The following is a 12,652-nucleotide window of genomic DNA, read 5'->3' on the forward strand; positions in this document are numbered from 1 at the left end:
ACTCAACGGGACATCCCTCCCTTTTCGCGGGTCCTTCTGTCCGGCTGTCTGCGAGAGACCCCGGCCGGGGAGCTCGACCAGGGCGCACGCTGCCCCACGCGCGAGAGACCATCCCGTCGGCTCGGCAGGAGACGCGCGAGCCGTGTTTACGCCGCAGTGCGCGTCTGCGGCGGCGATCCCACTTGTTCGCCGCGTCGCTGCTAGTCTCCGGGAGGGAGCGCCCGGCGGAGGAGCATTCCTGCGCCGGCGTCTTTTTATAGGAACTCGGTCGCCGCGGCCGGAGGCACGCGGCCACGGGGAGAAACACACCGGGGTAACGTGCGCGGGAGGGGGGTGTGGGCAAGCCCCGGACACTGGTCGCTCGCTCGCCGTCGGGAACGCGGGACCACCAGCCTGGGCGGCGCGTTCCAGCACGCCGTGTCTCGGACCATGCGCGCGCTCCTTCGCACTAGCAGCTAGCGCGTCCGTCGCGCACCGTCGGGCGGACCTGCGGCGCCCAGCTGGTGAAAGGGCGTCGTGCCGGCCGCGTGCCCTTGGGATGACGGCGGTGGAGAGCGCGGCTGCCGTCTTCCAGCAGCCGTCGCCGCCTGGCCAGCTCTTGAACCTGGTCTACCTGACTCTCGCCGACCAGACGCTGCACGCTGTCGACCAGGTGATGGATGCAATTTCGCGGCTGCGCGCACCGCTATCACGTGCGCGGAGCTTGCTGAACATATCCCGCGAAACTCCCAACTCGACGCGACAGGTTACAAACGCGTGCGCAGCGGAGTGTTCGCCTCGCGTCTTGTCGCACTGCTTTCGTTTCCAGTCTTATTTCTCTGGACGGTGCTTCTAATCAATATTCTTCCACTGAGCGGAACATAACGATCTCTCCGGCGTATGACATCTGCGCGGGAAATGATAAGTGTGCGCATACGATACCTGTGCAACAAGTCGGCAGGTACAGCACATATTTTTTTTTTAAGTTAGGATCAAAGCAGTTTTGATCGCTACACGTCGTATCGGGCAGCTGCCACCGCTGCGAGCATGAGCTCTCGGGTGCGTAATTTATTCGACTCAGCGTCAGTTTTGCTGCCGGCTGACTATGGACATCGGAATGTAACTCGGGAATTGCGCTGTCGTACCCACCGCTGTGTATTTAACGTTTTTCGAGCTTGACCTAAGCGCCGTGGCAGCGCAAAAGTTTTTGCTGCTCAAGTGCGTAGCACCTGCGGATGAGGCGTCACGGCGTGCGTGTGGTGACGAAATGTAGTAGGCGGCTGATGCAATGCACTTAACTGCGGTCGGCAGAACGCGTGATGACCACATATTTCTCTTGTGCCTCCAAGTGAGCTGGTGCACCGAAGGCAGCGAGAAATATTGTCCGCATTGTGGGATGCCGCTGTTGAAGACTGCCACCCCCTTTACTCACCGGTTTATTTCGTTGGTGTGACGTTTCTGCGCAGATCAAGTACGGCATGACACCCGTAGTAGCCCCATCTTCTTACCATGGAGAAGGCTACTGCAATGCGTACGCCACCGGGTACCCAAACGGCTACTCCGACGGCTATTGCACCGATTACACCGGCGCTCCGTTTCCCGACCTGGCGGATCAATTCTCGGAGCTCAGCTTGGGAGCAGACCCCAGGGCTGCGAGGAAGCCTCCGCCAAACTACCTCTGCCATCTCTGCTTCTGCAAGGGCCACTACATAAAGGATTGTCCACAGGTAAGCTGAGCTGTGACCTGATAATCTTGCCGAGATGATCTTGCCACTTGCACTGAGTGTGCAGAAATCGCATTGGCGCTGAGTGGTAAAGAATGACTTTGCGCCCAACCAACCGATCCGGGTTGTTGGCGCGTTTTATGATTTGGTGGCGCCTAATCACAGCATCAGTATCTTTTCGGCTCTATTCCGTACTACTGTGTAACCTGACTTGCGATTCGCTGAATGGATGCGCTATTCAGCCTGTTGTCCACATCCACCATCAACCATCGTTTGAAATGAGAGGAGAGCATTCCTTGGGTTATGGTGAAAACTCCAAAGACATACACCAATGTATATCATGCTTCCCACACAGTGCGCTCTCTCAGGATTGAAGATGATGAAAAACCGCGTGAACTGTGTTCGGAATAGGCTGAGGTTGTACAAGCCGGACGAGACCTCTGCTCCACTTCTGTATAGTGTGGGTTTTGCAGAACCTGCAAAAGGTCACACGTCAGTCATTGGAGGCATATCAGAAAAATTACGGAAGGCACTTAGGACTACTTACGTGCTGTAAATGCGAAAACATGCACGCGGGCTGTTCGGCTGCGGCGATGGCGTACTACTCTAATGCAGGTGCCAGCGAAGCTGGTCTTAGTAGAACGTTAAGTTGAGCGAGTTGGTATGGGTTCATGGTTGAAAAACAGCGCACAAAAGACTAGAGACAAGAGTAAAGGCAACGACAGGACAAGCGCTGAACTCACAACTAAGGCTTTATTGCAAAAACCTGGGTATATAAGGAAGGCATAATACATGAAAACAACATTAAACAAACAAAACTAGGGCAATGATAAAACTAGCGTGCGCCCGAAGCCCAAAATCTGCAAAGAAACGTGATCTCGTTATCACTTAAAGCAACCGAAGGTTTGCTAACGCAGCCCCGTTGCTCCGTTACGATGAAGTATGCTTCTGCTATTTCCCGCGTGCTTTGGTCTCTGTGAGTACACAACACCTTTGCTTCACTTAACAAAGCTGTGCACTTTTTCTTCTTGCTTTTCATCCCTGCGCACCCCTTACAATGAGTAACAAGATAAGATTGGTCATTGCCAAATTGTTATTGTGTTCTTGCAAACGCTTGTTCAAGCTTGTTTCCTGCGGAGCCCGCTACATCGGACAGACCGGCCGTTGCTTGAACAAGTGTTTGCAAGAACACAATAACAATTTAGATAAAGGCAATGACCAATCTTATCTTGTTACTCATTGTAAGGGCTGCGCAGGGATGAAAAGCAAGAAGAAAAAGTGCACTGCTTTGTTAAGTGAAGCAAAGGTGTTGTATACTCACAGAGACCAAAGCACGCGGGAAGTAGCAGAAGCATACTTCATCGTAACGGAGCAACGGGGCTGCGTTAGCAAACCTTCGGTTGCTTTAAGTGATAACGAGATCACGTTTCTTTGCAGATTCTGGGCTTCGGGCGCACGCTAGTTTTGTCATTGCCCTAGTTTTGTTTGTTTAATGTTGTTTTCATGTATTATGCCTTCCTTATATACCCAGGTTTTTGCAATAAAGCCTTAGTTGTGAGTTCAGCGCTTGTCCTGTCGTTGCCTTTACTCTTGTCTCTAGTCTTTTGTGTGCTGTTTTTCAACCATGAACCTGGTCTGTTCGCTCCGCCCGAATGGCAATTGATGAAGACGACGATACCCAAACCCAGCGCGAGAGTCTGGCAGTTTAACGCGCGGGGTGTTCTGCTGAGGTGATGGCGCAGTTTTTGTACATGGCGAAAGCGGCTATAAGCTACACTCCGAGACCTTATCCGTTAATGGATACACACCGAGACATTATCTGTTAATGGCTACACACCGAGACATTACCCGTTAAAACGTTGTTAGGGAAAAGGGCATTTTTTTTTGTCCACGGTAAATTGTCGCCTTTGTGATACTCCCGAAAAGGTTGGGCTTTGTTTGACTAATTGCAAATATGCAATACTCTTCTGTGACATCATGCAGTGGACATTAAAAAAAAAAAAACTTAATTTGACTGCGCATTCTGCACGATATCTTTTTAATTTGATTACACAGCCTCTGGAAAACACGCATGATGAACCGACATTGCGAATGTGCTGTTTCTGCAGACCACTTTAGTGGAATGATTGTACACCTAAAATAAGTGCATGCCCAGACCGACTTCGAACTGGAGTGACGTCACTCTTCTTAGTGCTGGGCTCTTCATTACCTTTTTTATAGAGCTTTGTTGCTTAGGCGTGTCATATTTTGATGTATTAGTTATGTGCTTTGCGTTTTCTCGTGCTTGGTGGCTTAGGCGTGGTGTGTTATGCATCGTATTGAATTTTTCACTCTTTTCCTAATGTTTGTAAATAGTTAATGTGCATAAAACATAGCATCATGGTAATAAATACCATGTTTAAAAAAATAAAGCTGTCACGGCACAGTGTTCTAATGATGATGTGGCCAGAGCTAGTGATCCGTTCGCGCCAGCCTGGGCTCGAAAACCACTCCAGGAGAAATTTTATTGTAGCGAAATCTACACTAGGATAGCAGAGGCGAATTTCGCGGTGCCTGGCACAGGCCACTACTGCGCATGCGCCGTTACCACAGGAACCATGGCAACCATGGTGCAGCTCGGACTGTCAATGATAAGAAAATTAGGGTGTAGGTGGGAATCGAGCCCGGGCCGCCGGCGTGCGAGACGGGGACGCTGCCACTCTGTCACGTAACTGACGTTTGAAGCCGAATAAAGGTGCGTCTAGGGAACGCACAGTTCTTAAAAACATATCTTCGAGATATGTATTAATGCCTACATGAGTAATTATGAGCATGTTAATTACAGATGTCGCAATCAAGTTGGTACCAAATTTCCTCCGTTTCCGGTAAATTTCCTCCGTGCTTGGCGTGTTGGAGAAGCGCCATCACTCGGTGCCCACTGAAAACCCATCTCGCAATGTACGGCGTTGGCTCAGCAGATGGCACAGGTGGCGGACCGCGCGTAGCTTCCGCGCCGTGTGAAAACGAGGCGAGAAAAGCTAAGCGGGCGGCCGAGACACCCAAAGAACGAGTGGAATGTCTCGCGAAGAGACGCCGCCAAGCTGCTGAATGACAACGACGGCGTGTCGCTACCTAAATGTCAGTAGATGAAACTACTTTCGCGAAGTATATCCGCGCCTAGCTGAACTAAGCCACTGCCAATTCTTTTTTCTTTCATGATGATGTAGGCACTGCCGATGACGTCATGAGGTCACGTGGGTTTTTGGACCGTCTGGCGTGGACAACTACGATAACGCCGGATTTTTCGCCTCATGAGTCATATAATGCTTTCGCATTAAAAGCACTCCTTGTGGGAAGAATTCTTCCTCAAATGCTGCGCATCCTTTGGAGAATACTACCCGCCGAAAGAAGTGTGTGCAATGTTGCTTTCACAGTAATTTCTCAGCAGCATTGCTAACGTACTGGAAGCTTTAGGGACATCCACGGTGTAGCACGGGCATGCTCCGGGCGCTCGACAAATCACGCATCATTATTTCGTGTTTTTTTTTACCTTTTCAGACTATCCTCTTGCCGACGCTGTGTCCTTTGCTCTCGATCAGGAAACAGGACTGTTAGCGATGACAAAAACGGTACGGGAGGGGGAGCGAGTAAGGAAACTCGACGCACACACTATTTAGGGAGAATAAACAGCGGATATATTGCAGTTACAACTCAATTCTTATTCGCGCACTTCAATAGGGTTCGCACTGTCTTACGCACGTCCGCTCAGATCGCTCGCGCGCCACACACTCTTCCTGCGCCTCCTGCCGCCGACGCTGATGAGTCGACGCACCGCACTCGCAAAAAGACAAACATCACAACCACAAACGGCGTCCTGACGGCGCCGGGAAGAGATGAAAGAGGATAGGCAGGCGATGCGGTATGCACTGTGGACCGACCAGCGCACCGAGCCAGATTCACGTGAGCGCCACCTGAGTCGGGGAGACGACTGCCGCCGTCTGGGTGGGAGTAGGCGCCGATGTGAAATTGCGTCGTTCGATCGCTTACAGGACGATTGTGGCAATTTGTTTTTAGCGACGCAAAACTGGCAGCTATCTAGATTACCTCAACTACAAAGGGCGGCGAGGGGCTCAAAAAGCACGGGGAATGGCAGAAAAATGTGACCGCACTGTTGTCCGCGGAACACAGTGTTTCGTGCTGAACAACGCAGGCTGTTCGAGGCGGCCAAAAAAGATTTACCTCGCGCTGACGCAGGCCCGTCCGAAGGGGGAGGGTCTGACTCCGTACCAGGGCAAGAAGCGCTGCTTCGGCGAGTACAAGTGTCCCAAGTGCAAGAGAAAGTGGATGAGCGGCAACAGCTGGGCCAACATGGGACAGAAGTGCATCAAGTGCCACCTCAACGTCTACCCTCACAAGCAGGTCAGTCCGGACATGCTCTCCATACCTACGCGCACTCCCGCCTTACCACATGTCTCAAAAGCAACCTCGAATTCATGCGATGTTGACGACAGCTGTTGTGGTGCAAAATGTGCTGGGAGGTTGCAAACAGTATGAGCCAGACTTGTGTTTGCTGAAGGATATAGCTCATAGGTCAGAGAGAAAAAAAAGCATGCACACCTTAATGATAGGTTGATAACTCAACCTTTCAACTTAAACTTTAGCTGAAATTCGCCTTTCACCTGCACCTTTCACCTTTCGAACCGCACAGGTTCCTGACGCCCACATGGTTCTGTTCTCAAAGAGCAATGCTCAGCTTTGGGGCTACTGCTGTCGTAACAGCGCGTTAACGTACCGTGACCGCGTAATACCATTCTTGCTGCTACGAAGCACTATGTGCTCACGAACATCGGGTAGAACACAGTGTCTTCCAGCGGTGGTATACTAGTACCAATCGTTACAGAGATGTACCAGCATGAGGACCACCTGCGCTTATAGTACGAAAAAAAAAATAACATTGGCGCTTTTTGACGCATTCAGAGCAACAGTGAGAAATACTCAATTTAACTAACCGCATTTGTACTTCTAAAGCCCTTTTGCCAGTTAAGGCGTGCTTTCATTTACTTGGTACGAAAATATACAGTGCTGGCAATTAACGTGTTGCATGCTTGCGCCTTACTTCAGACAGTTGCACATTCTTTCTGTTGTACCATGCGCACTGTTTGGAGAATGAACCAGCGGCTGGCCGCAAATGGAGTGGATGAGCTGCTGATCTAAGCTCAGGTTTACAAACCTTATCAGTCTGGGTACAGCTTTTAGTGTGGTCAGCTTCGCACAAACGCGCTATAATGAATGAGAACCCTCCATTAAGTAAAGTGCTTGACGAAAGCGCTTCAATTCATAGTGAAGGATAAAGAAACGTTGAAATGAGTGCACCGTTGAAGAATTCGAACACTCGTCATAAATCCTGCTAAACGAACAGCACTATCTACTTGAGATTCGCTTGACTAGTGGTGTTTACACTGCGTTCGTTCAAAACCTCACACGCCGCGAGTGATGCTGTTCAGTGTTGACACATTGTGCTTAATGACATGCATGCACTCAACGAACTGCATTCTCTTTCACGCAAAGTACGTGAGCCGCACGCATATCTTATTTTAGATATCGTGCTTCAACGCAGGTTTCGCCTTACACGTGGGAAGACTTCGTAGCAACCAGGGAGATCGAGACAGTTAGTGCTTGCAAAGATGATGTTTAATCCGAATCGAACGAAATGACTGCGCATCAACACTTCGTTTGATGTAAGACATTGGAAACAAGCTGTGAAAATAGCATAGCGTCTGACAACGTTGAGAAAAAGAGAGCTGTCCAATGTCTTATGTCAAATGTGATAGTGACGGGGAGAGGTACACCAGTTGTCTAAAGAGCGCAAGGGTTTGGCATCTGGGCTTGTGCTGCACGGCTCGTTACGCATGACCAGCGTTCCAAACCTCTTGAAGGAGCGAGGAACTCTCGTCTTCATCTATCTTAAAGTTGGTACTTCCCCGGATGCTACAAGAGCTACACCACACGGCTTAGAAGCAAACTCATTGGACTGTTTACTTCTGACAAAGGTTGTACGCGCTCGATCGCTCTGCTGTTGGCAGAAAGCGGTGGAAACAGCTTGGTTAACTGTTTACTGAGGAGTTTTGCCCCCCTTGACGTAGAACTACTTTCTAACGACTATGTAATGTCGTGCCTTAATTTGGAACAGGGCGCACAGGAGTGTACCACAGATTTCTATAATTTTTTTTTCTTTGCATGGTGTCAGCCTTTGCAATTATACGGCACCTTATTTCCAGGGTTATTGAGCGTACGTGCCAAATTTTGCCGGTATTGTGCAATCTTGATGGGCCTATCTGCGCTGTGGTCAAGTTAGCCGTAAATAGTGCAAGTGCTGCAGCCAATACTTAAAAGCCGTTCCTGCTTGCATGGCCACCAGCATGATGGCAGCGAGGACATGCGGTGAATAGGCTGCATGACACCGGGCTTTAATCGAGAAATAGATAAAATTGGTCTAACTGCACGACTCAATCCTCGTGAAGAAATGTCAGCTCATGGGAAAACTAAATGCAGATTATGTTTCTTTGCAGTTAGTCTCTATTAAAGGAATACGTAGGTGTTATTTTAGGAACTAGTGGTTGTGACAACGCAATTAGTTCCCGAAAGGCTAGCCCCTTGCCTCTGGCTTAGAGTGCACTTTGCGCGCAAGTGGATAGCAACCAGTCCAAGGGCACCCCAAGGTGGCTTACAAGGAGTTTCGGCAGCTCTTCGCTTGGCTGCAACCAGGCTGCCGATTTTCTTTCACCGGTAGCGATCATCACCGCCAGCACTAGAACAAGGAGGACACAGCTGACAGAATCTCTGGCGATACGCCGTGCATAAAGCGGCAGTAACTGCTGCAGTCACATTTATTCTGTCGTGAAGGCGGTCGTTTCAAACCTAATGGTGTTGCGCGTATGGATAATTTATGGACCAGTGCGGTAGCGTATAGATCAGGCTATCTCATTTATTGCTGTGTGAAAAGCGTTTGCTGGCCCACGGTTGCACGAAATCTGCAGCGTTGAGAAATGGCGCCACGTTTCCTCCATGTGACCACGAGCTATGTGTATGCTGTTCGGCATCTTGTTTCGTTGAACGAATTTATGAGAAGAGTACGCACAGTCATGGAAAAAAAGTTCAACGCATGCACGTTCATGGAAAAGAATTTATGCCTGCGGCGCTTCGTTAGCAAGTCGATTGGTATTTGTTTCAGCGGACGGAGCACGCATGTAGCATTATGCTTCTACGCTTTTCGCCCTCCTTTTTCTGGCCTCGCAGAGATAATTTTGTTTCAGCGAACATACAATCCGTAAGCATTTGTCCACGATTGTACGTTGTACGACACTCATAGCTCGGAGAGATGTAGGGAGATAGCGAAATACCTTCCTTGGTTTGGCAAACGAGGTCGGATGATTCATCTATCACTCAGAAAGCTCGCCGTCATGAGTATGCGCGTGACTGAGCTCTGGAATCGTCCAGGTTGCTCCGACACCGCATGCCAGGGAACTACGCCGCGGGGACAGGGCCCGCGCGTAAGCCTAGTGTTTTGAGTTGGTGGCAGAATACTCGAGGAGACATGCGGGGAGAGTAACGTCGGACTGCGAAATGACAGCTACTGTCATTTCCGCGAAGTTCTCGTCGTTATGTTTACAAGCACAGCGTTACGACTGCGCTAAGGTTTTCACATCACGAAACGATGTTGCATGGGGGAGAAAGAGAGAGACTCTTTAATGAAATACAGAGAATTTAGCCGGCGTTTAAATTACGCTGGCATGCTACTCTGCGTAGGGAGGGAAATTTGGGAGATAAAGACAGAAGGAGAGCAGCGTGGAAGAGGTAAAAAAAAAACGAAGATAAAATGCGGCCATGAAATGGGTACTAAGGATGCAATGGCGAGTATTGATGTAACCTATGGAATGATGGAGTGTATAGTCCGACAAATGGGCGGACGAAGTTCACTGCATGAAGAATGCATGAAGGTAACGTGCAAGCGAATTTAAAGCTTATCGAGATGTCCAATGTCTTTTAAATATGTCAATAGAAAGTTCATTGCAAGTCTCTGTTGCCTGAAGCAGGCTAAGGGACCTAAAACTTTGTCCATCGTTAGGGGCACTGGGCAGAGCTTCTGCATGCAATGTTCATAGTACGCACGCTCGTTAGCATACGCTGGGCATTCAAGCAGGATATGTTCCACAGTTTCTATCGAGGCACAGTTGTCACAATGCGGACTGTTCATCTGTCCAAAACGGTATCGCAAGCCGTTTGTATATGCAGCATTCAGACGAAGTAGGTGATAAAGTGTTTCCAGATGTCGAGGAATTCTGGGTGAGAGTCTTGATCTAAGATGTGGGTCGATTGAGTGAAGAAATTGGCACTGATGTGTCGGCAAACTCCAAAGCCGATACGTTTCTTCGGAAGCAAAACTTTTAGCCATTTGGGACGCATCAGATTTCGTGAAAAAGTTCGAATGTATCTCTGATGTTGATGGCCCTTACGGGCCGCTTCATCTGCTTTTTCATTAGCCAGAATGCCACAGTGAGCAGGTACCCACTAAATTGTTATGCAGTGGCCTGCGGCAATAGCTAAATGATGTGCAGGGAAACTGGCTGGTGATTCGTTTTCTTCAGCATGTTGGCCAGGATCTGTAGAGATACTTTTGAATCGGTGAAGATAACCCAACGGCCGGTGGTTCGTCGTAGGATGTAAGAAACAGCTTCCTTAATACCGTGAAGCTCAGCTGTCGTAGAGGATGTCCTCCGCTGCAGCCGGTAAGAAAGGGCATGACCTGTTGAGGGCTCATAAAGGCCACAAGAAGAGGTTTCTTTAGTAGTTGAACCATCGGTATGGGTGTTCTGCGTATATTCCTCGATTAAGTAGGCGAGAGCAGCTTGCAGAAGCGCTGCCTGTGGCATGCGGCTCTTTGCATTCACACCTGGAACAAACTTCTTCACCTTTAGAGGAGAGAGTGTCCATGGAGGAAAGGGCAGAGGTAGTAGTTTCTGTGGCTGATTAATAGTAGGGAGGGGCAGCAGCTGCACTGCCTGGCCAAAGCTAGAGTTGCGGTGAGTTAGGTGGACACGGCGTAGGAAGTGCTTCTTCCCTTGCAGGACATGGCGAAGATGGGTACGCATAGTTTCCTGGGCGGCAATCACCTCTAGTGGGAGACATCCTGCCTCCGCTACTGTTCCTGATGCAGAGGAACCCTTTGGGAGGCCAAGGCATATTCGCAGGCAGTTGTTCCGTGCGGCAATGAGAGTCTTAATGCTTGATGTAGATAATCTTTGAAGCACTGGTAGCGTATACGTAACGGGATGCTTAAAGGGACAGCAATTTTTTTTTTGCAGTAAAACGGGATTGTCTGGCTTTATGCGGCCCTTTTGCTGTTCTTTGTCCTGCAGCAAAAGACTCGCTTAGAAATTAGGAGTTGAAAATGGAATATTTTTTCCCACCACTGGTGATTCAAACGCGGGTTGTTGGCGCTAGCAACGAGACTTTTGCGGACTCCGTGATCGTTGACTGGAATGGGATGGCGGTGTGACCTAACCTCAGAGTTCCGCGTTTTCTTGAAATTTGTGGACGTCACCGTAGTTTGCTTGTAAAAACAGCCGCTGGCGGCGATACCCTTATATGTTTTTTTTTTGCTTTTGGGTCATTCCACGCCAAATGCCCAGGCTTTGCGCTCGACCATTTCTGATTTCTGAAAAAAAAAAGAAATAGTGACACATCGTGTTATTATGGTAAACACCGTCCCAGGTGGTTTTATTTCTTTATAAACAGTCATGGCGCATCATATTGCTGTGGTAAACAATCTTTCAGGTGATTTTTGTTGAAAAAGTTTCCGTGCCGTGGTCAGCATCTTGTTTGCAAATTATAGCAGAACCTAGCCTAACAAAAAAAAATATCTAGAAAAACAAAAATTTCCACAATGACTATAAAACTTTCTTCACGTGAAGAAAGGACCCTGTGATTTTGTGTGAAATAACTTGAAATGAATTTCTCTCATTTTTCCCCTTATAAAAAACGCCGAAAAGTACAAAATGCCGGAACTTTGCATATTTTTTTACTGTGTTTTGTGTTCTCACAGAAGTCACTGCTGTTTTCTTCTCAGAATCTACAGAGCTGAAAAAATGCGGCAGAAATGGTTTCGAGTGCAAGGAATGTAAGCCACATCAGAGAAACTTCTAAAGTTGGAAAAAATCGCTTATCGCAGCATATTCAGCCGTCAGCAGCATTGTTAGGTGGCCTAATTAAAACTATAAAGGGAAGGAGGAAGGGAGGAGGTTGGTCTGACTCCCACTACCGGCTGGCTACCCAATGGTTCCTTCAAACGAATACAAGTTTATCCCCCAGGCTGGTGCTCGGCTTTCCAGGGTGGATGGCTTGGGAAAGGAGCCTGCTTCAAACCCATCACTCATAGCTATACAGATATGAGTAGGACGTTGCACAGTCCCGCTTAATGACATTTATTTCAGGAAGTTTAGTAGGAACGCTATTTCGTCTCAAGAGAGAAAATAATTACTCCTTCACTGCGATTAACGCAACCGCCGGAGCTAAGGAGACACAGAACCAGCGCTTAATTGCCCAAAATCGATGGTGCGCTAGACAGACCATCCCTTCAAGGGCACAGCTGCGAAAAATAAAAACGAAGCCGCCGCGTAGCAGGAGCATCGTGACACCCCGCGTGGTAGGTAACTGGAGAGGCCGAGCACAGATCGCTGCAGCCTCGCTCCTCCTGCCTCATTGACCGGAAGCGCTATCAAGTTCAGGTGCCGCTTTCAGTGCGAGCACCACTACCATAGCCAGTCTTCCTCCACTTAAGAGAACTTCTTGCTGGGCTGGTTGGTAATTCATTGTAAAGTCTTGTCTTGTGTGTGTGTGTGTGGTTTTTGGCGCCTTTACTTTACTCCCTCCACCTAAACAGTATGGAGCTCGCAATGTCAACATCCCAACCT

The 12,652-nt window shown here is 48.9% G+C and overlaps 1 protein-coding gene across 3 annotated transcripts in view; it reads left to right on the forward strand.

The window, feature by feature from the left end:
* Nucleotides 1–202: 202 nt before the first annotated feature.
* LOC149354193 (zinc finger CCHC domain-containing protein 24-like) overlaps nucleotides 203–12,652 on the forward strand; it is a 170,206-nt gene continuing 157,756 nt past the window's right edge. Inside the window, exons 1-4 of one of the 3 annotated variants that reach the window (XM_089583156.1) lie at nucleotides 205–652; nucleotides 1,446–1,706; nucleotides 5,937–6,101; nucleotides 11,809–11,859. In XM_089583156.1, coding sequence (XP_089439282.1) covers nucleotides 539–652; nucleotides 1,446–1,706; nucleotides 5,937–6,101; nucleotides 11,809–11,823 — 555 coding nt within the window. In that variant the 5' untranslated portion in view covers nucleotides 205–538 and the 3' untranslated portion in view covers nucleotides 11,824–11,859. Of the gene's footprint in view, nucleotides 653–1,445; nucleotides 1,707–5,936; nucleotides 6,102–11,808; nucleotides 11,860–12,652 lie in introns of all 3 variants that reach the window. The other 2 variants (XM_089583155.1, XM_089583154.1) reach the window with 2 other exon arrangements.

The sequence above is a fragment of the Amblyomma mixtum genome, chromosome 3 (genome assembly GCF_055824585.1).
Source record: "Amblyomma mixtum isolate Tamu chromosome 3, ASM5582458v1, whole genome shotgun sequence".
Classification (NCBI taxonomy): domain Eukaryota; kingdom Metazoa; phylum Arthropoda; class Arachnida; order Ixodida; family Ixodidae; genus Amblyomma; species Amblyomma mixtum.